Source organism: Triplophysa dalaica, chromosome 12, assembly GCF_015846415.1.
Source record: "Triplophysa dalaica isolate WHDGS20190420 chromosome 12, ASM1584641v1, whole genome shotgun sequence".
Lineage (NCBI taxonomy): Eukaryota > Metazoa > Chordata > Actinopteri > Cypriniformes > Nemacheilidae > Triplophysa > Triplophysa dalaica.
The window spans coordinates 21232364-21260017 of NC_079553.1; the positions used below are offsets into that span (position 1 = coordinate 21232364).

At 36.5% G+C, this 27654-nt stretch overlaps 3 protein-coding genes and 1 long non-coding RNA gene across 6 annotated transcripts in view; 3 read left to right on the plus strand and 1 right to left on the minus strand.

The window, feature by feature from the left end:
- Positions 1 to 4278, minus strand: part of LOC130432761 (raftlin-like) — an 80671-nt gene extending 76393 nt beyond the window's left edge. For all 3 annotated transcript variants that reach the window (XM_056762260.1, XM_056762259.1, XM_056762258.1), the window contains exon 1: positions 3821 to 4278. The gene's annotated coding sequence lies outside the window, so the exon portion shown is untranslated. The remainder of the gene's footprint in view (positions 1 to 3820) is intronic.
- Positions 4279 to 4290: 12 nt separating this feature from the next.
- On the plus strand, positions 4291 to 8512 carry LOC130432763 (uncharacterized). The gene is made up of 3 exons (XR_008908483.1): positions 4291 to 4395; positions 8177 to 8260; positions 8432 to 8512. It is a non-coding gene; the product is annotated as an uncharacterized LOC130432763 (long non-coding RNA).
- Positions 8513 to 8683: 171 nt separating this feature from the next.
- LOC130433342 (cysteine-rich venom protein ENH1) lies at positions 8684 to 11271 on the plus strand. Its single transcript, XM_056763166.1, has 6 exons — positions 8684 to 8845; positions 9069 to 9159; positions 9997 to 10139; positions 10526 to 10611; positions 10801 to 10883; positions 10997 to 11271. The coding sequence occupies exons 1-6, from the start codon at positions 8684 to 8686 to the stop codon at positions 11137 to 11139; spliced, it is 708 nt and encodes a 235-aa protein (XP_056619144.1). The 3' UTR covers positions 11140 to 11271.
- A 1947-nt stretch (positions 11272 to 13218) lies between these two features.
- The window catches only part of LOC130432730 (inactive phospholipase C-like protein 2), a 38861-nt gene continuing 24425 nt past the window's right edge, over positions 13219 to 27654 (plus strand). The window contains exon 1 of the mRNA XM_056762223.1: positions 13219 to 13744. Within this exon, the coding sequence (XP_056618201.1) occupies positions 13520 to 13744 (225 nt within the window). The 5' untranslated portion in view covers positions 13219 to 13519. The remainder of the gene's footprint in view (positions 13745 to 27654) is intronic.

Consider the following 27654-nt stretch of genomic DNA (forward strand, 5'->3'; position numbering starts at 1 on the left):
GTTATCAAAAGCTAAACAAAGAGATCTGGTGCCTGATGTATAAAGGTTGCGTACACATTAAATTGACATTGTGATATTCAATTTTCCAAACACAAAGGGATAACTATTATCAAGACCTTTACCATGCATGCGTACACACTTTTGGGGATGAAATCCAAGTTTTACACACAAAGGCCAAGGGTTGTAAGAAAGACACATTTTTAAGTAGCACATGATCTATAAACACTGAAACAAAGTGAACTGTATCCAGGAAACAGATACTTGATGTGTCAACAGTCAACTTTCATTGTGAAACTTTGATGCTGAATCACACATTTTTCATTTGAATAGAAAAGAGCAAACAGCATGACATCTAGACTAAATCCTGGGTGCCATTACCAGTAACCAAAACAAGAAAAAATAGATCTTTAAAGAGTAAATATTTTGTGATTTTGAAGGTCCTACTTTGGTTTATGGATTGTCCAACAACAATTTTACGTACATACAAGATGCAAAAACACTTTCACTTTCTAAAAATGGGCAGTTATAATTACCTCACTTCTTGACTGACTCAAATGATTCGTTCGGGGATTCATCTGTCTCATCCTCTCCTTTCTGTCGGCCTATTCTGATCCGATTGGACATATGGTCTAGTCTGCTGTGATTGGTCTACTGCGTACAGCATTGCAGTGTTGCAAATGGAAAATAGGCGGGCATTACACTGAGTGACGCAAATATGGCGTGCAACTAAAATTAGAACGACAGAAAGTTTGCGTGATTCAGAGTCGACTCCTTGTTTCCCAAGCCAATAACTCTGTTATTCGTGAACTTTCAGCTTTATAACTTGGCAGACTGCTTACATTCACTCACAGCAACATTACACACTGCATGAAGTGTAATTTTAAAGACATAATAGTTACTCTTTAATATATCCAGTATGATAAAAATGCAGACCTTTGGCTTTGCGTCTCCTGCTTCTCAAAGAAAGGCAAATCTGAAAAGCAACACTCAAAATGGTCTGAGCCATGACACACATTCATGTTATAGCTCTATGTTCTTACAGTTTTCTCTTTAGGGGTTTGCTATGGCAAAAACTTCACTATATTCTATTTCATTTGTTAGGCTCTTTGTGACATGAAAGATGCATTTAACATTTTTCTAAGACATTCTAAAGATAAAATATTCCTCCTCAAGTTTCCACTAGACTTGTATAATTTTATTCAACTGAAAGTCAACTATTTTTACGCTTCAATTTTTACAATAATTATACGAGAACCGTCTCATAAATAATGAAAGAATGTTGTTATTTTTCTCAGTGATCACACTCGTGATTTTATTATTTGGAGCATAACTGAGAACTCTTCTAGAGAACTAAAAGAGCAATTTCTGAGCTGTTATAAATTTCTGCTGATAAACTTGTATGACAGAGGAAGTCAGCATTCTTTGCTACTGTTTACTGCAAAAGTAAACTTCTATAAAGAGTTTGTTTGGGGTCGAAGGTGACTAGCCCGTGATGTGATGCTCCAGATTCCTTCATGACAACAGCAGCTCTGTGTGTTTGCTCCTGAGGCGCTCGGAACAGCACGACTGAACGCTCACAGCCTCTGTACCGCCGTCTGGAACTGATTTGTATTCTCTTTCCATTTTTTACATTCTTTTCTTAAGAGGCGTTTACACTGAAAGAGATCTGTAGCAATCTCAAGACATTTATGTTCAGTGAGAGCTATACTGAATAGCTGGATACAGCAGAGCAGGAATGTGTTAATCCGATATCAGTGTGAGCGCTCAGTTATATTGTGTCTAGATGTTCTTACCTCAGAATAATCGGCTGAAAGATCGTGTCCAGTGGTCGTAAATTTAACTTTTGAAAGAAATTCAAAAAAAAATATTGTGTCGAAAAATGCATAAAGTTTAAATAAACGACCAGACAAACAAAGATGGTCCTACTTTATAAATATTATATTTGATCTAATTGTCCACTAATATCACAACTTATTTCAATAGTAATAGAAATAGCACAGAAATCACAGTCATCATGTAAACCCTTACAAAAATTTACATGGTTTTACTACAGTTAAAATTGAAAAAAACGCTTACTGTACCGCTTAAAATGGTTATCACAAAATTAAGTAATAAATGCACCAAAAAACATGGTTACTACACTTTTACCACAATCTTTTTAAATGGTTAATTTTCATAAGGGTAATAGCACCACATAACTGAACAGTAGACTTATAGTGTGTTTACTACGAAGTGTTACAGATTAGTTAGATTAGATTCAATTTTATTGTCATTACACATATACAAGTACAGTGTAACGAAATGTAGTTTAGGTCTAACCAGAAGTGCAGGATATACAGTGTGAATAAATACAGAATACAATATTAGGAAAATACTATACAATGGGCATGTACTATGAAAATATGACAGTCGGTATGTACTATGAACAATATAGACAGAAGGCTATATACTGTGAACATTAATGTACAGGTGGTTATGAAGAAATAACAATATAGACTATAGCTATTAAAAAACTTTAATAGCTAATATAGGAACTACAAAGAACATTGACTAAAATTAGATTAAAATAGAAATGCGTAGAGTTGAATGGGAGAGACAGGGAGGACAGGTAATGATTGACAGGAAGGGATGATAAGGCTCCTTCCCCATGTGAAGAAATGTAATTATTTTTTCTATATAATCTAGACATTTTTGCTTGGTCTGATTGGCTGTGCCTGTGTCACGTCACAATTTACGTCCACCGATGAGACGGCACAGAGCGCATCACGCCCCGAGCTCGTTAATGGTACAAAGTTATTTCCTTTAAGCAGCAAAACGTATATAATGTTTGAACATGCGTTTTTGCATTAAATACAATTGATTAGCTGTGTAGCAACTAATAATACAACCACGGTGTTTGTAAACTGAAGACCTCAAGAGTTTTTGAAGTAACGTTAGTTTTTTCTCGCTTTTCCCGATGTTTTATTCTCCCACGATTTACTTTTATTTCTCGATATCTCACCAAACTTTTGTTTAAGATGTGAAATAACAACAAGCCAACAGTCGAGCAGTTAAGTCAGGAGAGGATAGTTTCCTGTCAGAATCGCACACGTGACAGAGGGTGAAAATAAAAACCGTTGATCTGTGTGATCGGCTACTGGAGCGCGGCGCGGCGCGCCCGTGTGCGTGCGCGTTATTAGATCAAGGCAAGACTTTTGGTGTTAAGCATCACACGGTGGCAAACTTGTGGCTTGCGGCTTCCCATGATTGATCTTTTTCAATGATGTTATGATAAACAGACAGCCGGTAGCGAGTCTTTACCCATCATAACACAACGTACGGGCAAATCCGTTTTATACAGATCAGTTTAATCCAGATCTAATTTGATACAGGCGGATCTGTGTATCACAAATGAAGAGCCTCATGGATCTCACATTTGTCTCTTAAGAAAAACACCTCAGTAATCTCAAGTGTCTAGTTTCTCAGTTTTCTTGTGATTTCTCAACCGTACTTGCAAGATACCAAATCTTCCTTGTGAGTCAAAGATTTTAAAGTGAACACAAACATCTCTCATGAAGTTCTTTCACAATAACGTGAGTTATACTGTCTATTGTAGCTCTATACTCCACTGTTTGTCATGTTTTAATTTATAATTTGAAGAATTTTAGAAGAAACATTTAAACATAAAAAAAATGAGATTCAATAAAAAAATGACCGCATGTATGAATGAGAACTCTATTAATTTACCTATGCTATAAAAGAACAATATAAATCCACTCTGTTTGACCATGTTAAAGACTTTTTGACATGCAGCAGGGAGAAACATTTACCACGATCTTACCTGTCTTAAAGGTGCCGGCACGCAGACGCTGCAAGTTTAAGTCACTGGTCAGAAGTCAAGCTGTCGAGCGACTCCACTGACCGGCGTGTGAACCGCAAGAAGGATGGTCACTGGATTCAAATCTCCTTTGATGTGTCGGCACAAAAACAACAATAAGATCCGTGCTCCCCAAGATGCCAAGCTGACGGGTCCTCATGCGGCAGGCGGCTAACGGAGCGCAGAAAACACACTTGGCGTGCTGCTGTTTAGGTCATGCTCAAAGTATGTGCAATGTTCTGCAAGCTCAGAGAAACCACATCCTCTGACATACCTCCCTCTCCTGCTGTGCTCTCTCTCTCACTCTCGCTCTCTTTCACTATCTCTCTCTGAATGTCTGAAATGACAGTCCAAGCTGATCGAGACACTGTTCTCTCTCTCTTGCTCGCTTTCGCTCTCTCTCAGCTCCTTCAGCAACCGACACAGTTCCTGCCCACCAACTGAAGGCTGAAGAGGAGGGAGGTACTCGAAGAGAGAGAGAGAGAGAGAGAGAGAGAGAGAGGGAAATGCCTGAAAGTGGAAACAGAAATGTTAAAGAGGTATGTGGTATGACAAAGCAGTGATGAAATCTCATCTGAGTATTGAGAGAAAATGCAAATAAATAAAATGGCATGGCACCTTTTAAAGCCCTACAACGGTGAATTTAAGAATTTGAGATCTCAAGCAAATCTCCAACTATGCTCACATTAACAAAGATTTGAACAAACATTGTATTGTAACTTTGTGGTTTAACAATTGTCTCATATCATCAATTTTAATAAGAAACATCTCAGACAAAGTTGAGGGTTAAATATAAAGTAAGCAATAACAGGGTTCTTTAACTGTGGCTTGTTCAGAGGTGAGAAAGTTGGTCTGCGTCTGCCGTCCCCCGGCAGTGGAATGTATTTTTTATGAACCCTGGTCGTGGCCCCCTATAGCTATGAATCCATTATTCAGATCGGTCTGCGAGAGTTCGCGCGGACCACTGACACGGAACGCACACGGTCACCCTTCACCAAAACACATCGTCCCGGCTGGATCAAACCACGTGGCATGTTTAAAAGAATATTCAGGCATTTCCTTCATAACTGTCAGGTCTCTGTGATGTTGATAAACATCCATTTCATCAGGTTTTTATGTAGAATATTGGCCTTAAGGCACATGCGATGATTGATGTTCATATTTCAAAGGCTGTAGATACTGATTCAGTGTGCAGAGGTACACAACCGACCGCAGGACACAAATTAATCACAGACATGAGATGAAAGCACTCGGATATTCGTGGAAGAGGAAATTCCCGTGGCAGCTGATTTATGTCAAGTGTACTTGCTGATTATTATGTGGTAGACTGTCAAATTACATAATTTATTATTTAAATACAACACTTTAACCCTGTATATTTTACACGGTAGTGTGAATGTGTTATTTCCCAAAGGGCCAATACTTTACAATGATTTAAATTCTGGAAGTGTTTTCAAAAAAGTGAGACAATGAGAAAATGATTGGCGAAAAGGTGAGATTCTTGGTACAAAAGGTGAGATGCTCTTGCATCCATGGATGCACAACAGATGCTCTTTGGAGCATTCTTAGATCTAGATTCATTTAAACTTGCAGTCTACTTGAGCACTTTACAAAACATTTTACAAAGTATTACGTTAGAGAGAAAAAAAACAATTTGATCAGTTTTCCGTGAACCTCCTTTAGACACAGTAGAAATGTGTTTCATAACTCTTTATGCCTCTTTATTTTCTACTTTTATTTCACATGTAGTGCACTGCTGTCAAAACCTGTGAATTCATCTTTCTTCCTAAACATGAAAACATGCACAATTCTTGGTTTTAGTTAAGATATCCTAAAACTTCACATCAGTGGAATTGTAATATTGATGCCACTCTGCCATCTGCTGTTCAAAACTGTTTTTACAATAAGTATAACATTAAAGCTGATGTTTTAATTAGATCTTTTTGTGAGAAGGACAGATGCTTCTTATTTTGTAAATTTTATGTCTGTTTTAATAAATTAAATCAAGTTAAAAGGCTGCAAATAACATAAGGGATTTTATAATGACAGCTGTCTTCACAGTCTAAAACTCATAATTCATACCAACAGTTTTTATGAGCTCAAATTATTTTAGTGACTACATTGACTATTTGTACTTTTAATTATTTCTATGTCAGACTTAACAACTGCAACGTGAACCGTAATAAAACGAAAAGGTTTTAAAACGTCATAGGGAAAAAAGACGAATATCTGAATGTTTAAAAAATAGTTAATGTCTATGTTTCTAATTTACAGTACCCACAAACAGGAAAAACACATTTAATGGTAAACATATAGACCACTTTGGAATACATAAACAACGCTGGTCCAGAAGAACTTCCTGTTTCATTTTTTTCATAAACGTTTAAAGTCACCATGAAATCAAACATGAAAATTGGAAGTGTTTTATACAGTGTTGCAGTGACTATTATAATTGATTTATCTGAGCACACCGTTAATTAAAAAATATTGCACTTGTAAACTTTAATTAAATCATTAAGCTCCACTCCCCCTCTTAACAACAACTCTTCATCGCATGACGTAAAGAACAATAAGCAGGAAGGACTTTACTGACTGTCCAATGGCCAGGCATTTTTATCCCTCCCCTCCAGGCCCAACTTACAACAAACCAATCAAAAAGGGAAGGGTAGAATAAAGCTCCGCCCCACATTTTTCTAATTTCAGAAGCCGTTTCACTCGGATATACATCACGATATGGAAATGAAGTCAATCGCAGCTTCCTTTTCTTGGTGACTTTAAACAGAACATTCATAACCGAATCAAAATTTTAAACAAATATCTTTACGATTTTCTTATGTAAGATGCAAAAATAATATAAAAAAACTAAACTGGAAGTGGTTTTTGACCGACTATAGGTCCCTAACCTATTGCTCATGGCCTTGTTGTGTTTGAAATGATGTAAAAATCTGTTAATTTAATTTGTTAATTTTTTTGGCAGTCAATCATTTGTTTGTAGTTAAGATTTAAACCAATGAGTTAGAGTTAAATGAAATGTACAACCATATTGAATGTACATTAATTTTTTTGCTGTTATGTCAGTAACCAGCTTGAGGCATAGGAGATGAGTGTGATCTTTCTCACACTTTAATGCGAATGACATTCTTAATCCCAAATCAGATTATTTCAAACCATGATAAGTATATTGTATGTTACGTGACTAACCAAGTGATCATGTAGAACATGATAGATTTGGTAAGTGTACTGTAAATATAATTTATCATTCATCAATTGTACTCAGATAAGCTTTAGGCTTTGTTGTTTCAAAGTTCACCAACAAATATTCAGTTACAGAATATAAACCCGACACTCCTGGGTCAGATTGATATAGTAGAAAATACATAAAATTATTAAAAAAACACGGAATTAGACTTAACTGAGTTCATTGCTAATGTCCGAAAATGACAGGGACATATAAACCAGTTCCGTGTTATCTCTCCTCGGAAAAACAACTTATAAAGTTTAGTTTTATAAAAACTATTGAGTATGTATCTTCACTAGTTTTACAGAAAATTTGAAACAAATTTCTCAATACCTCTATAACAGTCAGATTACATCCCACAGAAAATTATTTAACATTAATACTAAAATTAATAATACCACATATTCTATAACACAATGTATTTAATAATTTATCTTTTTTCATGATGTCTTCATTTCTGTACAATTTTTCCTATGTTTGTTTTTACTGTGTATTTTGCATTATAAAAATACATGTGAATTGAACTGAGCTGTTTAAATTCATCTACAACAAATTAGAGCACGGTCATACATTTAGTCACACGTGTAAACTCACTGGTAGCAAATCATATCAGTCATGGTGAAACTGTACAATAGGTTATTTTTGTTGCAAATCCACTTGAATGTGTTGTTATAGTGTCAAGAAAACCTTTTATTTTCCCTGACAAATTACAACACACAAAGGCAGGCTTTACGCTAAAAGAGTCCGAACACAACACGCCGTGGGTGTTTGAAAGAAGCCAGAATCTAGTTTCTATTTTCTTGAGATAACCCTACTTTGACTAATAGCTCTTCACAATAGAAGTATAATCAGCATTCATTGAGTTAATGGTCTAATCCACTGCCACGTTGTCTGTTTCATTGCTCTGTTTGCTAGGTCTTTAGTGGCCTTGCTCCATTCTTCTGTGAATTAAACACCCTCCCGCTCACAATCTTGTGTTTGCTTCTACTGTAAACCTCTCAAGTTTGTATTGTTTCGTGAGCGAATTGCTCAAGTGTCGTCACATGAATGTCAACAGAGTAACATGTGAACTCCTTCTTTAGTGCGACAGGGTGCATGTATAAAAACAAGATTGAAACGCTTGGTTAGAAGCACAACTACAGAAACATCTCCATTCAAATAAACAGGTGAGGATTAGAGCTACTCCTGGAGCTTTGTTTTGCAAATATTTTATAATACTTTGAGAAAGACTAGAGATTTATTAAACTTTTAAATCAGTTAAAGTGCAAAACATTTTTAAAATAATATTTTGGACTAATGATTTGTTTTGAAATGCTGTTAATCTGAATCGATTGTAGATCTCCGAGCAGGACCTTCTGTAAAATGCTCGTGTCGATTCTTTACTTCATTGCATTGCTCCACTTGAGCTCTGCCTATAGTGTGGTAAGTTCAATTTCAAGGCATTATCTAGACAGATTAAGCTGTGATGAAATTGTCTAACTCATAATATTTGTTTGATTCATCATGTTTGCATGTCTCAAACCTGCGGTGGTGGTTATAGTCAGGTGAGCGCTACACGTCGACACACTGCCCGCTATACATATGATCAGATGTTAGTTTACATCATCAGACACAACCTCAAACTGACTGTTGTGTCGTGTATCATAACAGATGTCAGTACGAGCCTGGCGTCTGTACAACAGGAGATTGTGGATGTTCACAACGCCTTTAGAAGAGCCGTGGAGCCGACGGCCAGCAACATGCTAAAAATGGTAAACTACTTAATATTTGCTTTACTATATACAATGATACATTTACTTCAATTAATTAAAAATCATGGTTGCAATTTAAACACAAATTTACTTAAAAGGAATTATTCTCCTTGCAAAGGAACCTTTGCATTGGCGTGTTTAAACAGACCTGTGCCTGGTTTTTGTGTTGAATAGCACTGGTTTAAAGGACAGCATTGTTTCACATCTTCTGTCTAATTTTCAGAGCTGGAGTGACACAGCAGCTCAGTCGGCCGAGGGCTGGATCAGTCAGTGTAACATGACACACGGACCCCCAAGCTCCCGCACGATTGATGGTACCAAACTTAGAAACCATCTCAATTCAATAGTTTCAAAGCTGTTTTTCCCACAGAGAAATACAAGACTAAATCATACTTTTATTATGAAACTACACTTTAAACATGTGCTCCTTTATACATGTCAAACCTGTGTGAATTTCTTTCTTTCGTAGAACACAAAAGTAGATATTGTGACGAAAGTTGGTAACCAAACGGCACTGGACCCCATTCACTTCTATTGCAGGGACTCAAAACCACTGCCAGTGAATGGGGTCCAGTTAAAAACATTTTTCAAAATATCTTCTTCTGTGTTCTTTGGAAAAAAGAAAGTCATACAGGTTTGAAACAACTTGAGAGTGAGCAAATGATGACAGAGTATTTATTGTTTGGTGAATAATCACTTTAAAGGAACAGTTCACCTAGAATAAAAAAAAAAAATTGTCATCGTTTACTCATCCTCAAGTTGTTTCAAATCTGTTTGAATTTATTTGTTCTGATAAACAAAGAGAAAGATATTTGGAAGAATGCTTGCAACCAAACAATTCTTTGCCATCATTGACTGCTGAACACAAAAGAAGATATTTTGAAGAATGTAGAAAAGCAAACAGTTCTGGGGCACTTTTGACTACTATTGTAATTTTTCCAACCATGGTAGTCAATGGTGGCCATGCACTGTTTGGTTAAAAGCATTCTTCTAAATATCTTTCTCTGCGTTCATCAGAACAAAGAAATTGATACAGATTTGAAATAGGGTGAGTAAGCGATGACAGATTTGTATTTTTGGGTGAACTGTCCCTTTACAGTAAATGATGTGTGTTTGAATTACTAATTGTACTGTCTCTCATTAATTGACAGGATACGAGTTGGGTGAAAATCTCTTCAAGGCCTCTGCGGTTTATCAGTGGAGCGATGCGGTGTCTGCTTGGCACAGTGAAGTCAAGAATTATGAATATCCTATTGGATCCACCAACGGCGAATCGATCGGACATTACACACAGGTAAAAAACCACAGAAATACAATAAAGGTGCGGTGTGTAAATTACGCATCATTAGCACCAGACAGAATCCCCGTGTGTTTGCTTGAATGTCTGAGAGCCAGAGTTTTTTTTCTGATCTAATCGCTTGAGCTATACTATAAATCTATATGATTCCTCTGTCAGCAGACAAACAGAAACATGCAAATGTTAACCGTTTTTGCATTTGTATTTTAATAAAATGCAATAGTAATGCAGAAATTACACACTTAACCGCTAATTAATTATATGTTTGCATGTGTATTACATATTTGACTTTTTATAGACCATTAATGTTTAGTTAAAGGTCAAATCACAGGCTTTTGAGGTTCAAGATGGAGAGGTCTCATACTAAACTGTGAATATTTAAGGTGGTGTGGTACAGCTCTTATGAAGTCGGCTGTGCCGTGGCTCAGTGCGGAAGCTATTACTTCTATGGATGCCATTATTTCCGCGCGTATGTGACTGCACTTTTTATATTTTACTCTATGGTGCCCTTGTTTCATTTCTGTGCATTACGCATGTTCTTCCGATAATTTTATTTAATATTCAATATTATTAAAAAATCTAAATATTAAGTTGTCGTTTATGAAAGTGTGTTTGACAACACAATTGATTTATTTCTATAAATATTGATTCATTTCAGAGGAAATTTTAAAGGAGTACCACCATACTCACTGGGAGCCCCGTGTGCCGCCTGCCCCAACAACTGCGAAGACAACCTCTGCAGTAAGTACACATCTGTTTGCTGCACATTTCTCATGACCAGTGTGGTCACAGTTTGCATAACAGAATGTTTGATCTATGCCTCATTGACCTTTCATTCTGTCTGTTTTCTTTAGCTAATCCTTGTCCGTATATCAACCAATACATCAATTGTGACGCATTGAAAGAAGAGGCCACTTGTGACAACTACTATGTGAATAAATGGTGTCCTGCTAGCTGTCAGTGTGAAAGTAAAATCATCCCTATTGCACGTAAATAAATTCTTTAGGTCTTCCATTAAGGGCTGCCAAATCTGATCATTTGCCTTTAGCGTTTCCGTCTTACTGTGAAATTTCTTATTCTTTAATCATTTTTTGTGACAATTCAGCACATACATCTTGTAATTTTTCTATGTGAAGGACCTCAAATATGACTGGATTTCTTATATATAGAATAAACAAAAATATAGTGATTTTACAGCACTGTACAATGGATATGTTTTGGAAAATTATATTACCTCATCCTCTGTTTTTTATTAAAGCTTACACAATCAAATATAAGTAAAACCAATTGTGTTTTGTGAGTCTTGTTTGAGTCTCAAGGGCAAAACTACTGATTGAGGAAGAACAACTCAAATAAATTAGATACAGATGATACTCAGACACTAAACTTTCTGTACAGTCTTTATTGTCTAAAATGTGTTACATTTTTTGTACTTCTTATGGTCTATAGATTAATAATTGTTAATGAACCGTGATGGACATAATTAGGTGCCCCCTTCTATATTTTTTAAATATTTTGTATCTTATGTGTCAGGAATGAAATTGGTTGTCCAGACTTTTTGTTTTTGACAAGCCAAGGTGAATTACTAAAAAACACGAAACAGTTACTATAAAACAAATTTTTTACTCTTTTTACCATTTTACAGTAAAAGCTGACATTTTAAGAAATATACTTATACAGTTTTACTACCCAAAAATTTAGCTTTTTGACAAACTTGTCTAGCATATGTCAACATTATTATATATAATAATAATAAAGAAAAACATGTGTGCTTTAAAAAAAAGAGTATGTTATTATTGTAATCCCATAAGGCTTAGATGTACAACAAACATAATTGTCATTATTTTATTTAGAAGTGCATTTATTCTTTAAAGAAATACATGCATTAAGTTTTACCCTATTGCACATTTATACACTAGTCAGCATATAATACAGTATTTCCTAATTCGTGAACATGTATGTCATACAGAGAGTTTTCAGCAGATGGCTCTGTTTCATACTACATGAGCAATGCAAATTTTATATTTCCTGTGCTGGAGAATATGAGTTGTGAATATTAAAGCATTTAACTGCAGCTGTCTGAAATATTATATTTTGTACGTGCCTGAACCTATAAACATCTAAATCATTGCATTGAAATATAGTGACAAAAGGTAGATTTGACATTTCAGGGCTGTGATAACAAATGGTTTCTATTGCATTTAATGTAAAATGACTGTATTATTGGCATATATATGTATATCTGCAGATTTATGTAAGATGCCTCATTTCTGCATGGAATACAATACTTTACTATGTGCATGCAAATCATGTTAACACAAGCCAACACTCCACGGTTCCATCACATACTGATAAATTATTGAATGCACTTTATGTTGCTTTGAATAAAAGCATATGCCAAGTGCATAGTTGTGAAATGTGCTACAATTATCTTTGGCCATAAATAACTCTTGACTGTTGGTACAGTTAACCTTTGTATGGGACAGAAGTCTTGTTTTGTATTATTATTTGACTGAAGTCTTGACTGATCTTGAATGAAGTCCTGAACATAGTCTTAATGGACACATTCATGTCCACAGTATGGCACAATTAATAAAAGAACCCTTATGCTAAGTATTGCATTTTGGCATCTTTCACATTTATATCGGAGATATAAATCGTGTGGCTGAGAGGTGTGTTATATATTTTAAAGTGGGCTTTAAATGATTACCTGGGGTAAATTACATCAGAATAGAATAGAAAAATAATAGGGTCAAATTAAATTTGAGAGACTTTCTTTGACCATAGTTTGTTGTTAAGTCAAGTGCAACATCTTTTAATTAGCTCCTATTTTTTATAGAGTTAATTTAAATGAAGTCCTGAAGGTTGTTGGAATATATTGAATGCCCCATGAATCGATATTTCTGCAAAAATTTCAGCTATTGAGCAACACCCGCGGGTTATTAACAAATATGTGTCCTGACATGCATGCACTGCCATGTGAAGCCTGCAAAAATGTAACACCGCACAAACGGCTCTGAGTTTGGCTGGAGTCACGTAGTGTGCAACTGTGCATGGGCTGTGTATTATTTTGATGTGAAGTGAGTTCAGCAGATGGCAGTATCTGTCAGAAAGGCTTCGGCGGTGCGACAATGAGACTTGCAACATTGTATCGTTGCAACATTGTATCACACGCACATTCGATATCGTTCGCGGCGCGAGTAGATACAATGTATCGAGTTCGACAGATGCAGCCGCGATAACGACACTGACTGGAATTAAACCTGCGATGGCTCACAGTTTCTCCCTCGTGTCTCTTCGAGAGCTTCAATCACTCGATTCTCGAACCCACAGCTAATACTGCCAGGCACAGGCTGCTGTGCGCGCGTACGGGGCTCATGGCGGAGTTTGTCGCCGAGAACTGCGGGGTATCATCGCCAAACTGCGGCGGGAAATCAGCCCACCCTGGCGACGAGGCGGGCGGCGGAGACGGGTGCGAGGTGTCGGTCTCGAACGGGGACTGTGGGACGTGCGGAACTGATAACCCGGGGCTGGAAACGGCCATCCCATCGGTCGTGCAGGATGGAAAACCTCGTATACCGCGGAAGACGAGCATTATCAAGGTATATCATACGGTTAATGATCTTATGAAGGTTTAAATGTTGGTTTTGTATCAAACCTCGCCCCGAACACATATCCACAGGTTTGTAGGGTCTTATGAATGCACGGAAGTCGAAGCCCACCGTGGACATTTAATGACTGTACCGACAAGATCATGTGTTCTTCATAACCATTGTATGATTTCATAACTCACATTTCAGAGAGGAATTGAAGTCACATGCACCTTCTTGCACGGTATATTCGACGTCAGTGTTAACAACTCAGCCATTCCAGGCATTTTTAGTTCTTCTAAACATCTTGTTATTGGACTAAAGCTCACTGTAATTATGCTCCCTAACACTTAGTATGCTGGGCTATATACCGCGATTATATTGAGTATTTAGTGCTGCACCTCAGCATATGTTCCCTTCGATGTAAACTAATGTTCATTTTGCTAAAACGTGCTTTTAAACATCTGAACGTGTCTTGAAATTGAACATGACTTATGTTTATTAGGTTTCACAAATAAAAGTCGTTTAAATAGTTTAATTTTTATGCAGTAGTCTAGTTGCATTAAGGCCACTTTCAGTGTGTTTCGCAGCTACTAACGTTACAGTAGGAAATGACAAAACGATTGTTATGTGTATGAAGGATAGAACAACGTTTAAGTTCATCTTTCTATGTTTACAACATGTTTTCATTTTTTAAATGTGCAGTGTTCAGAGATTTTAAAGTTGTATTGATTTCTTTTTAACCGTTGGAAGGTTGTTACAGGAAATATTGCTTTACTTCCCCTTGTTGACTTTTGAGGCACATAAAGCCATTTTGTCAGCTCGATTTGAAGATGCTGATTTGAACAGTCTTGAGTCATACCATCTCCAGTTTAGTCAGGCGGACTGATCACGTTTAGATGTTTGGTCATATTTTTGCTGAAAGAAGCAGTCGGTCATACCAACACACATTGTGCAGCTTTTAAATAACCTGTTCCTTGATTATGATTCAGTTTGGCTGTTTCCATCACGTTTGCCTCTGTGAGAATGTCATCCAATGTCTGTGTTGAATGAGGCTTGAAGAATAAATGTGACAAATGTAGTAAGACTTGTTTAGAAGAGAAGAGGAAACGCTTTCTCTCTGCTGTGTTTTACTAAACGTGGCTTTTAGTTCCTGTACCAGCTTCAGTGTTTCCTGTGGAAAGATTTATCATTTGTTTCAGACCTCAGTCAGACGATGTGGTGATATCGATCGAAGGTTTCCCACGAGTAGGCAAGGGCTGGTTACCAGTTTTAAGGTTTATCTCGGTTTTAGAGAGTCAAGGTTTCAAAATCCCCCAAAATTTAGGGATGAGCTGTGTTTACAAAAAAGCAATCATTAAGTCGTGTAATTGATTTGAAGTTAACTTTAAATATAAATGAAAGAATACTATTTTTTATTATTACCAGTCAAACATATTCTGTATGTTGCTTAAAAATAACGTATTGGGTCTAGTTGAAAAGTTGTTGTTTGTATACGCAGACGTTTGAAAAGAACACATGTTAGTGTTGTAATTGTAATTCAGTTGAAACTGTGGTATTTTTTTATTAAAGCGACTGTAACACACGCAGTTTCTTACAATCTCATTTTAATCTTGAGTACCTATAGAGTAGTATTGCATACTTCATATCTACGAAGAGTATTTAGTTTAATCACATTTATGAAAGATAAATACAGCTGTACGATTCTTTTCGAAAACATACGGCGTGCGGGGGGGAGGGGTAGGCTGAAGTATGGCACATACCCAGCGATTGCCAGAGACATCAGATTCACACACCGCATGTGGTTCATTTCCGGCATCTTTTAGTCCTGGTGAAAGTGATGTCTGCACATGCTCCTTCTCCCGCTCTCCTTGCTGCCACATGTGTCGTGTGCCGCATGCTTTTCCGGGAGAATTGTCCAATAAGGAACTAAGAAAAATTGTTAAGAAACCGTTTCATTTGTTCGAAAAAAACTTTCTGAAACCTGTACGATCACTGGGGGGAGTGTATTGAGCACAGAAATACTACGTAATACGCCCAACTCGTATTTTGACAAGTTAACAATGTTAAGCATGAGAAAACAGTACATTTAACATTGTAAAAAAGTCAGAATGCATGACACACCATTGCAGCACCCCTTTAAGGTTTTCACATTATCAAAATCTCATATTGGCACATGTCTACCGACGAGAAAACCACAGAACATCTTTAGCACCTTATTAAGCATCAGCAAACCAGCAGTTTACATGCCATCTTTGCCGTGGGGCCCTACATTAACTAACAGCTTGCTAAACAATAGCTGCTCTTGTTTTTATAAGATGTTGAAATCAGTTATTTTTATAATATTATACTGTATATCTGAGGCTGTGCAACTGCATGCTCTATTGTAAATAACCAGTCTTTGTCTATTACCAACTTTTTAAGATGACTTTCACAAAGTTAGAGTCTGTCATACAGTTGTAACTCGTGTCAAAGGGCAAACGTATTCATTGAATCGAGTTGTTTGATAGTGATTTAAACTGATGACACTTGTTGAATGACTCAGTTTGATTCGCCAAACGTTTCATCTGATTTAAAATAAACTACAATGAGCACATTGCGCTGTTTATTCTTTTTTTGCAGTTGTGAGGACAAAGTAATTGCAATACAACTCATCGAAATTATCCATAAACAAACATATATTATGTTGTATCACCAGAATAGTTGTGCATTAGAATCTAACTCTTGTGACCACAAACCCCACACTGTCTCACAACAACTTGTGCTGGACTAAATTTACAGTGCAGAGATGTTTAAACCCACTAATGGATAAATATATACAGTATATATATTACAAACTGAAAGTTTTCTTGTGTTGTCTTGTTTCATCGATGGTGCTGAACTTTGATACTCACTCCACGATCAGATATATGGTGACGCTATTGACATTGGTGTCTTGTAGAGTCAAGGAAAACTCTGAGTGATCTTTGGTCGCACAATAGCCTGTCATGATGAAAGGAACAAGAGTTCAGAGTAATTTGGTCTGGCGTATTCAGAGTTTAATCAGTCTTAGCAATAATCAATAACACTTCTCTGCCTCTTTTTAAATAAGCAGAACCAAATCTGCTGTCATCTGCCTTTTAATGCATAGACAGGCAGCATTTGAAGCCTATTTCAACACATTTACACATTTATATTTGTGTACAAATGTAAACACCTTAAAAACTATTCTGTGTAATTCTGCAGATTTTTCCCGGTTTTAAGGGGAATTAACAAAAACATGTCAGATTCCGTTTTACTTATGAGGGAAAACAACTATAAAGAAAAACTTTATGTGAGCAAAACCTATGAGAGGGAAGATTTACACACAACAATAAGCAATAAAAGTATACGATCATGTCATGTGGCCTTTAATAAATTATTTGGTGCTTGCTTTTTTTCCCTATGGAGCCAATGGCTCCTTAACAGATTTTTTGTCTGGAACCCTGGCTCGTGTAAACATGGAGTCATTGTAGCAGAAGGTTCAAATATATCATAAGAATAAAAATGAAAATTACTCAAATCTAGCTTCAAGTTTTTCTCTTTAATAATGATATTAAGTGATTTTTATTCAATGCAAAGAAAACAACAGCAAGCTATATTTATAACAGATGCTTGCTAATTTGTGTAAATGTGTAAATTTGTGGTTTGGTAAAACCAAGTCTTTCTCTCCTGTCAAAGGACGTGGTTTCAACATTAACAGAAATGTTCATCTGTTAATGTCTCGAGGGCGTTGGCTGCATTAACCATTACCATTATAAGAAACTGTATCAACATCATGCTGCATTATGCAAGGTTATGAAGAAATAAGTGACTTAAATTTCTTATTCAATACCAGACTTAGTTTAACCAAACCAAACCAAACCCAATTTTCTTGAGTTACACAAGATGATGTCTTATTAATATCTCTTTTGTCGCATAAACCACTTACATTTTTTTCCAAAACAGCAGTTTTTAACAGCTTTTATTGCTGACGGTGTGAGATAGAAGATTCATACCAGCCTATCTGTCAGCCTTTTTCTTCTGAATTCAGCAGAATGCTTTTATCCAGACAGTCTGTGATCAGCAGTTCAAGGGATGGCTCACCCAAAAAATAAAAATGATTTCATCATTAACTCATCCTTATTTCGTTCTAAACCTGTATGACTTTCTATCTTCAGCACCACGCTAAAGAAGATATTTTGAAGTATGGGTCGACCGATTATCAACGTCGATATTAAGCATTTTGTCGATTATCGACAACGGTCATTTTAAATTCGATTTGCTGATAGAGTTATTTAATTTTGAAATTCCCTATTTAGCTCTGATGCAGCCAAGGATTTATTGAAAGCCGTCGGGACAAGTCTCTCCAGTCTGTTGCCTTAAGTAATGCCCGCCCTGATTTGTTTTCCGAGTCACGAGTCAGGCCAATCAAAGCGAGAGGCTATAGGCACTGAAAGTTTTGCACGCTCACACCGAAAGCATTTGTTAACTGGAGCTGCTTCGGATTCATGCTCTCTTCGGTAAGGCAGCATCAGACGTTGCAATAAATCACACTCCAGTACACTGAATTTGCGAAACACTTCAATATTATCAGGGCCTGAATTTCGACGCAGCTTTGTGGGTTTCCTGCAGGTTCCACAGGATTTACGCAATATTAGCATGTAGATTGAATTCACATCCATAGTAGGATATAACAATGATTTTGCTCCGAAAGCGAGCTGCACACTGCAATACAATACCATAGCACGCGTTTCGGGCATTGGACCGAGCTGGCATTTTGCACGTCATTTTAAGTCATGCCATTTCAAAAGTACAAGCCATTTTAAAGGATAAAGAACTTGAATCTTCGGTCTTCAGTCAGTGCGCTCTCATGCACATGCAAGTGAGAGTGTCAAATTAAGTTATTTTTCGCAACACACACGGGAATGCTTAAATGCCTGTCTTTGTGACTTTTCACTTAAGGAATAGGCTATTCAACTAACTAAGTGTGCCAAAAATATGCTACTAATGTTACAGTTCCATAAAAACATGTGCATTCTTTTTAACAACATACACAATGAAGCTACATTAAATTATTTACTCTTATTATATAAATTTAAATTGTGCTAGTTAATCCATTGATGTGCAAGATGATTGATGATTTAATGCAACGTTTAAGTCGTCAGAAAATAATTAATTTCTTCTATTCAATTCATTTTTATTTATATAGTGGTTTTACAATGCCTTTTGTTTCCAAGCAGCTTTACATGAGAAAAGAAAAAAAAAACACGGAAAGAGGCAGAAAACAGTGCAAGTAATTTTCTTTTTTTACACCAGACATATATAGCGGTTCAAAATATCGATTATCAATCTACTTGACCTGTAATAATTGATATCGGCCTTGAAAAACGCACACCGGTCGACCTCTATTTTGAAGAATGTTTGTAACCAAACACATTGAACCCAATTGACTGCCATTGTATGGACATTTCTCAAAATATATTTTGTTTTCCACTGAAGATGACTGCAACATGAGGGTGAATAAATGGTGACCAGAAAGATATTTTTTGGTGAACTGTCCCTTTAAGATCTGTGATGTTTCTGTATCACCATCGCACAGATGAAAATATTTATGGAAGCGTATGAGGTGTGTGACATGAATGCAATGAGAATCAAGCTGTTATCAAGCGTGCGTTTAATATGCTACTGTGTGCCTGGGATTTTTTTTCTATCAAGGCAACAGGCATGCAAGCACAACTTCTTAAACTGGAATATTGAAAGACTGAAGACTCCAAAACTGTTTGTAAAGGGTAATGTTTCACATCAGCCAGGCAACAAAATCTGACAGCACACCACATTGAAAATCCATCTGGTTTCACTTTAGATTTTAAAAGGAGACTGAAAAAGAAACTTTGGTCCGTGGTTGCACTTTCGTAGCTCAGAAGATTTGACGGAGTTCTCCAAATAATCTGGATTTGGGTAAACAAGTCTGAGTTCATATTGAGATCTTCAATAATATTGACTTTTGATTGCACACTTGACAAAGCTGAGCTCAGTTTGAGAAATAGTTGACATCTCTTCTCAAACTCTATTTGAGACATTTATGAGATTTCTGCCCCCTTTTCTCAGGAGAAATGTGTGAGACACACATGAGACGGTTCAATTTGCTCTCAATTTAACCTCATTGATGTCTAGGAGAAAAAAAAAGGAGCTATTAGGGATCTCCTCTTTGACTTTTCTCTATGTTATGGCACAGAGTGCGAGAATACGATGCAGTGCAAAGGCTCATCAGAGGACTTGGCAGATGTGGTCGTGAAATTAAACCACCCCCGCTTTAATTTATAGATGTTCATGTCGTGATCAAACATCCGTGTTCCGTTGCTGTGCAAACCCTCTGTCTTTTTACAATGACAAAGGTTGAGTTTTTCTCTGAAGACTTGGATTTGTTTTAGCACATGTTGACATCAGTAGTTCACTGTAGTAGTGTTTTGTTAATGAAAGCACCGCTGTGTCTGTTAACAGGCGTGTGCTGTGTTAAAGAGGTCAATGTGCACTTTGTGTTGAACAGCATGAGACGCTTGTATTAGATGGGTGAGCTCAGTTCCGGGTCCGCCACGTTGTTTGTGGCCTATTCATGTTTTTTGCACTGCTCCAGATCAGCATTATGCAAAACCTTTTACATTTATGTAAAGATTATTTTTAACCTAACGTAAGCTTGATTGGTAAACCAGTTCTCGCTTCACACAGCATAATGTCAATGCCAGCACAGATCTAATAGGTGTTTCTGGGAATATAAGTGTTCTTTTTTTTATAGTTTTCTAAAAGTTCAGCACTTAATGTTTTACTCAAATGTTATGTTAATTTAAATCTAAAGATATATTATTAATTTATTTATATACTTTTTTATACTTGGAAAAACAAATGTAATTGTGTATTGTTTTAAGCTGAACACAAATAACCTGGATATTGAAATAACTTTTCAAAATCAACACAACAATAATAATTTTATAAAGACTACTATTCATAACTTCTCTTATAATTTTTTTTGACCTTGAGCCTTCTTGACCAATCATGTTCCTTGGATGTTGTCATGGAAACAACAGGTCTCTGATTAGTTGTGAAAATGGAGCTTGATGTAGAGCGTTTTTTTTTTCAGAAAAGTGGACTTTTTACCTCCAATGACGCTCTGAGCTGCAGATTACAATTCATAACTTCTCGTATATTTTGATATCTTTGTTTGAAAGCTAAAATTGCAGGTTACATTATGTAATATCTTTACAAGACAATTCTCACAAAATTGTACCTGACAGCTTCTGCTTATGAATCATTATCATAAGCATACTGTTTCAAAAATGACTTTTTATGTATTTTTTTATTAACAGATTTTCTTTTCCCAAAATATTTTCTGTTAATCAGCACAATTTAGGTTCATTTTATGAGAAAGTTGTTTAATTTTAAGTGTGAAATACGAACTGGACATGTGGAACTTGAAAGGCGTTGTGAGGTGTTTGCTTTGAGCAAACATTTTCAAAGCTTGTGTCAATTCCGTGGTTGACGAGGAGCCGCCCAGCACACTGATGTTCATATTCATCAGGGACGATTTTAATTAGACTCTTTCTTCATTATAAAAGAGCTTGTGTGTGAATGAAAAGGGCCAGACGTGATTGAAGTGCAATAGCCTCCCTGTCAATTCTTTCCTATGTAATGCAGGACTTAATAAGCAATCCATGGCACTATTATAGAGCCGCGAGGAACACATGTTTCACAAGCATCTTGAGAAGTGCCCTACTGCTTTGTGATTCTGAGTAGGTGGTGGATGGATGTTGGATCTTGATGTTGTGAACGTGTCCCGAGTGATGGATGGAAGCTTCTTTAAGCTTCTTTTATACAACTTGAGGCTGATGTTTTATTAGGTGCTGATATAAAGGGTAAAGCTTAATACAGGTTCATTTAATCATTTTGATTAAAAAACACAACAGCTCTTTTTCTTCTTTTACTAAGTGTAAATATTAGAGAAAAATTGAAATTGTGTATCTCCAAACAGATCTGTATGATGGATGATGTACAAAGCAATATTTGATATAGAAATTTATAATCAATATTTATTCATTGATATTTATAATCAATATTTCTCAACATTTTTAAGGTTTTTACAGACTTTGCTGCAATGCATCATGGGACAGTCTTATAGATGTTTACATGCAGTTCTGCCTTTGTCGATGCCAGGTAGGCAGGTAGGGACTAGATTTTAGAACACAGTTATGAAGCAATCTCAATATATGAAGTACTTTAAATCAGATTTCCTGAAGTAAAAGTGACAGTTCACCCAAAAAAAAATCTGTCATCTTTTACTCACCCTCTTGTCATTTCCAACCCGTTGACTTCCTTCCTTTTTCGCAAAAAAAAAACAAATTAGATATTTTGAACCAACATTCTTCAAAATATCTTTTTTTTGTGTGTTCTGCAGAAGAAAGAAAGTCATACCGGTTTGAAATGACAAGAGGGTAAGTAAACGATGACAGGATGTTTATTTTAGGGGGAACTGTCACTTTATTTGTGAGAAAAGCTTCTGCATAATTTTTGTGCAGATGCCACTTGATTTAAAAGTGACATCGAAATTCAGACATTTGATTTCTTACTGTATTTCTTATATGGTTCATTACGGGGGTGTTGTTGTGTTATTCAGATGAATGTTTTGAGTCTAATAAAGTCAGCAGATGTCTTTTCTTCAGTAAAGCACTGCAATCTGTACTGCAATGTAATCACAGAAAGTGACATATTGAAGCGTATTGGATGAATAGTGTTTCCCCGGTGTATTTCTGTGAGGGACACAGAGTTCAGAGCTGTGCAGTTGGCCAGAAAAAATGACTTTCAATCCATTAGGGACTTGCGCTCAAATGGGCTCTGAAGCGACCCTTATCAGACAAACACAGAGTCAGCTGAAATCCCTCTGTTGGATTATTTTAATGACTTTGTCCTTAAATCTCTTTAATCCCTCAATTAACATCTGTGCGATTTGATCTTTCGCAAACATTTACTCAAATGTATTCGGATTTCCGGCAAACGTACATCAATTTGCGTTGTAGTCGAATTACTACATAATTTAATATCACGTACAATTATCATGGGAATTTCCTATTCTTTAATATTTGCCTTTTTTATTGACATTGAGAAACAGAATTTATTTAAACATGAGTTATACATGCTAGTTTTCTTTCACCCTTTATATGAACAATATAAGTTCTTTGCCAACGAAGTGTTCCCTGGATATGGCTCAGGTCCGTTCATACATTTTAGTCCGTGGGATTTAACTGCAAATGAATTCTTAGAAAAGTAATAGCACACCTTCAACTACATGATTTGCTATATTTTAAATATAGTTTAATACTTAGTGTTGTATGAACAATAATAAATGTTATATAGTTTCAAAGTCATATGATATTTTTATTAGATTTAAAGAGAAATGTTTTGTTCATCTGAACTTTAATGTAACCCATAAGCATTAAAACAATGAACGGCCCGACCCGACACCAGCGGGGTTTAACAGAGACCATTATGTAACAGGCCAGAAATAGATTGGAACAGGAATATTGTAAGTGCTGTTCAGACACCGGGGTTAACAGCATTGTTTTTTAGCCTTGGGACGTTAGGGCTTCCCCTAGGTAAGGAAATCCTCCTCGCCTCAAAACGCCTTGCCTGGCACACACAACTTCAGAAAATGTATGGCCACACCTAAAGGTCAGCCGGGTCAGACAGGAGCCTACAAATTTTTCTCCAGATCAAACCGATTATATTTAGTCATGTGGCTCGGCTTTTGCTCTGAGCTTGTGGAAGTTTTTTTTAGACTAGATGACTACTGCAGTATTTTCCTACTTTGTTTACGACAATAAACTACAGTCTGTCTTGTCTTTTGTTTCCTCCGGTTTCACTTACAAACTCTGGTTGCATAGAAACGTGACTGTTTCAAGACCTGTACACAGTCAACCAGTTTTTTTACAGTCATCTGACACAGATGACGTAACATGAGGGTATATAAGCATTGGTCGCAATCTATAAATTGGTCGGACACGTTTTTATAGTAATCATAATGACCTTGACCATACCATAATGAACTTCTTTCAAGTTATATATAGGCTATGAAATGATCTGACACAAATATAACCTGTCAATCTTCACAATCCTCCTTTGCTGCCCTCTTTGCAAAAAGCTGGTATTTTGCCACTGGCCTTCATTTGCCAGAAACCGACTTGTTCGACTTCATTAAGAGCCCCGCAGAATGATCGGAATATGACATCAGTGTTCTGTCAGAGCGTTTTAAAAGCATATGGAGCAGAGTCTGTCCCGCAATGCTTTTATGCCTATCAGTCTGCGCAACACCAAAAGAAATCAAACGCACACTTTAGTTTGGAGACAGAGGGAGTACGCAAGCTCTCTGCTAGCTGTTTCTTGGATTTCTCACAAGCTCATCATTCACCACTCATAAATCACAATAAATGTTCAAATAAATCTTTGGCTGGGCAACTCGCAACCCTGTGAAATTTGACCTCGCAGGTTATAAAAAACGCATTTGCGAATATTTTGGTCGCAGTCTAGAAACCTGATAAGTGATGTCAGTCTTTTTATTTTTGGGCGAAATATCCCTATCCCTCGGAAGAATGATAGCAACTGAGATTTCTGGGGCACCATTGACTGCCATAGTTTAATTTTTTTGGTATTTTTCAAATTTTACTGTATTCTCAATAAAGATGGTGGTCTAGTGGGTTAAACCACTGAACTGGTAAATCAAAGGTTGCTGGTTCGATCCCAGCAACCACCACCAGTGTGTCCTTGAGCAAGACACTTTACTCCACGTTGCTCCAGGGGGATTGTCCCTGTAATAAGTGCACTGTAAGTCGCTTTGGATAAAAGCGTGTGCCAAATGCCTAAATGTACATGTCAATGTAAATGTTCTCTCCAAATTTTATTTTCAAAATTATTATATTGTTATGTTGAATGGAAAAGACAATACTTTGAAAAATGTAGTAAAAACAAATAGTTTTGAAACACCTTTGACCACCATAGTATTGTTTTCTACTATGGTAGTCAATAGAGCCCCAAAAACTAAACATTTTTCTAAATATCTTTCTTCCTGTTCAACAGAACAAAGAAATCCATACAGCTTTGGGAAAAAACTTGAGCTTGAGTGGATGATGACAGAATTTCAATTTATTGGTGAATTTTTCCTAATTATTACTAACAGAACTTGGAAAATGGTTGTGTTGAAATAATAAGACGCAGTTTGAAGTTGCCGACAACGTGTAAGTTATTCTTAGGTCTGTTTTAAGTGCTGTTTGACAAGACCTTAAGCTGCTCCTACCCCAGATGGAGGTCTGTTTCTCATGACTGATCTTGCCAAAGGCACTCATTGGTTATAGACAGGATTGTTATTTTTATCGTTGTCTAAATTATTATTTTTCCCCTGTAAGTGTCAGTCAACAGTGAGGAGAGAAAGTTGACTATTATATAGTCTTCACAGTTTTCAGAAGAACACGCATTATCCATCACATAAGCATTGTATATAATGCTTTCAGGTCTGACAGAAAGCAGACGTTAGTATGGAACAATTATCTGTATATACATGGATTTTCAGACTGAATTCATGAATCCTTTAAAAAGTGCGAGACAGCAGATATTCAGCAAGATGCCTGTCTGAGCATTAATAAAGCAAAGCTTTTTTGGTAATTTGTGCCACTGAGTGGTTCATCTTCTGCGATGGTCCATTAGACTAAATCGCAGGATGCTACAGCACATTTAACTTATCAAGAAAGCTACATGAAAAAGATGAATCGAAAAGCTGTCACTAGATTTGCATTTTTGTCTTCCATGACCGAAGAAAGCACATGGATTCCCATGTTTTCAGATCGGTTTCAGGCCTCAATCATATGTGGAAAAAATCTGATATGAATTGGATACGTGCAGTTGCGTCTGCCATGTAAGCAGACAAATCGGATATTCACCCGTCATTGTGAGTTGTACAGACCGAGAAGAATAGTGTTGTCTGCTTAAATTAATCAAAATTAAAATGCATCACAATATCAAAAAATATCACCACAAAAATAGAAATCGCTTTGATAAACTTGATCGCTAAGCGACCTAGGCTCTGTAAAATTTAATTTGACATATTTATTTTCGTAAACTAGCTTAGCTTAATCCTTCTCTCAGAACCTTTCATTCTCTTCCTTCTTGTTGTCATTGTTCTGCATTTACCAATAAATATATAAGTAAAATGTACTATACTGTACTAAAATGATTTTAGAAAGTACATTTGTCCCACATGATATTGGCATTTAATGATTTCTCAAGGGTTATTCCCCACCACCAGAATTAGGTTAACCTCCAGAGCTCAGTTCTTTCCAACAGGAAAGCACATTTCCTTTGACCCAGCTAGAATAAATTTCCAATGGACCGAAGCCATTGACATTCATTGAGGCCATTACTCTGACTAAAAGCTCCAGCGCCTGCGCGACATCATATCAGGAGACAGGTCGGTGGATAAAGGCCAAACTTCGGTCTGAACTCTCGTGGGCTTGGGGGGGGGGTGGATTTGTCTTAGGACAGTGGGACATCCTGTATGTGCTGGGTCCCCCGTGTACTTTTAGGAGTCAGAAAAGGTGCCGGTGGAGCTGTTATAAAATAGAAGGGCTTAAGAAATATTGTGTGCTTGAAGGGGAAGTTCACCCAAAAATGGAAATGATGTCATCATTTATTAAGGCTCATAGCAAATCTATTTAACTTTCCTGGTAAGATGCAAAGATAGACTTCTGTTGTGGGCAGTTCCGTGAAAAATCAACCTCACCATGAAAAAAAGATGTGGTTTTACCAACAGTTTTTACTATGCTAGCAGCAAAGATATCAGCATTTAGTAGGGATGCACCGATCCGATCTTTGGATCGGAATTGGGGCCGATACGGGTCTTTTTTGCTGGATCGGGTATCGGACTGACGGGTTCTCTTCAGTCCGATCCGTTGCGATACCCGTGGATGTTACTCTACAGCTTCAAAAAGGATTAACTATCAGGAAATTACCATAAAAGTTGTCATGCACTGTATTCGATGTCATGTATTTCGATAGCTTTATGCGAGGAATAAACCATTATAGCATAAATAAAAAAACTTCTGTCAATCTCCATCCAGCATGCGTGTGTCCGGGAACATTCAGGACGTAACTCGTTCCAAAGTTTTCAATATTCTTCATAAGCACTAGATAATAGACTTTGGTTTTGTTTAAAATGCATTTTGCCGGAGACTGTACTCGCTGAGTGTAACGTTTTTAGATTCAATCACTGGAAGCGGTCTATGTTATGCGTCATTCATACACAATAACTTTTTTTTTTTTTACTTTAGGATGGATGCAATGTATATGATTTAAACACATAACATATATATTCTCTTTGTGTTATAACTGTTTTGAACTTGGGAAGCAAAGATCCCCGCGACATCAGGATCAACACTATCCGGGATGCTCGTGAGGGAAGCGGGTGCATTAAGAGCATCATTCTGCGTCCAATGCGCATGACTTTAAATAACGAAGAAGCCAAGGTATCAAGCGCATCATTTTGTGTCCAGGATGTGCATGAGCGAGTTAGGAGAATTTTGTACTGTGATAGTTTTGTGTAATAAACACGGATTTATTTGTTAAACATTTTGTAAGTATCTAAGCTTTATGAGACCACATTTTTGTTTTGTAAGATTCATACAGCACTTAATTACATTAAAAAAATCATACTTTTCTACTTTTACAAGTAAAAATACTTAAGTAAAGGAAAGTGGTAGATTTTAATGTACTCATGGATTTAAAGTAAAAAAAAAAACATTTATTTATGGACTGTAGTGGAATAAATATGAAGTGCTTCATACTGTAGCAAAGTTTTTTTTTTCCAAAGTACTCTGATAAAGTACAGATAT

Bases quoted from the DNA above. Each gene is read 5' to 3' on its own strand.
- LOC130433342 (XM_056763166.1), top strand. From the start codon at position 8,684: ATGTTAGTTTACATCATCAGACACAACCTCAAACTGACTGTTGTGTCG. The intron at 8,846-9,068 runs GTAAACTACTTA...TCTAATTTTCAG, and splicing joins CCAGCAACATGCTAAAAATG to AGCTGGAGTGACACAGCAGC. The intron at 9,160-9,996 runs GTACCAAACTTA...ATTAATTGACAG, and splicing joins AAGCTCCCGCACGATTGATG to GATACGAGTTGGGTGAAAAT.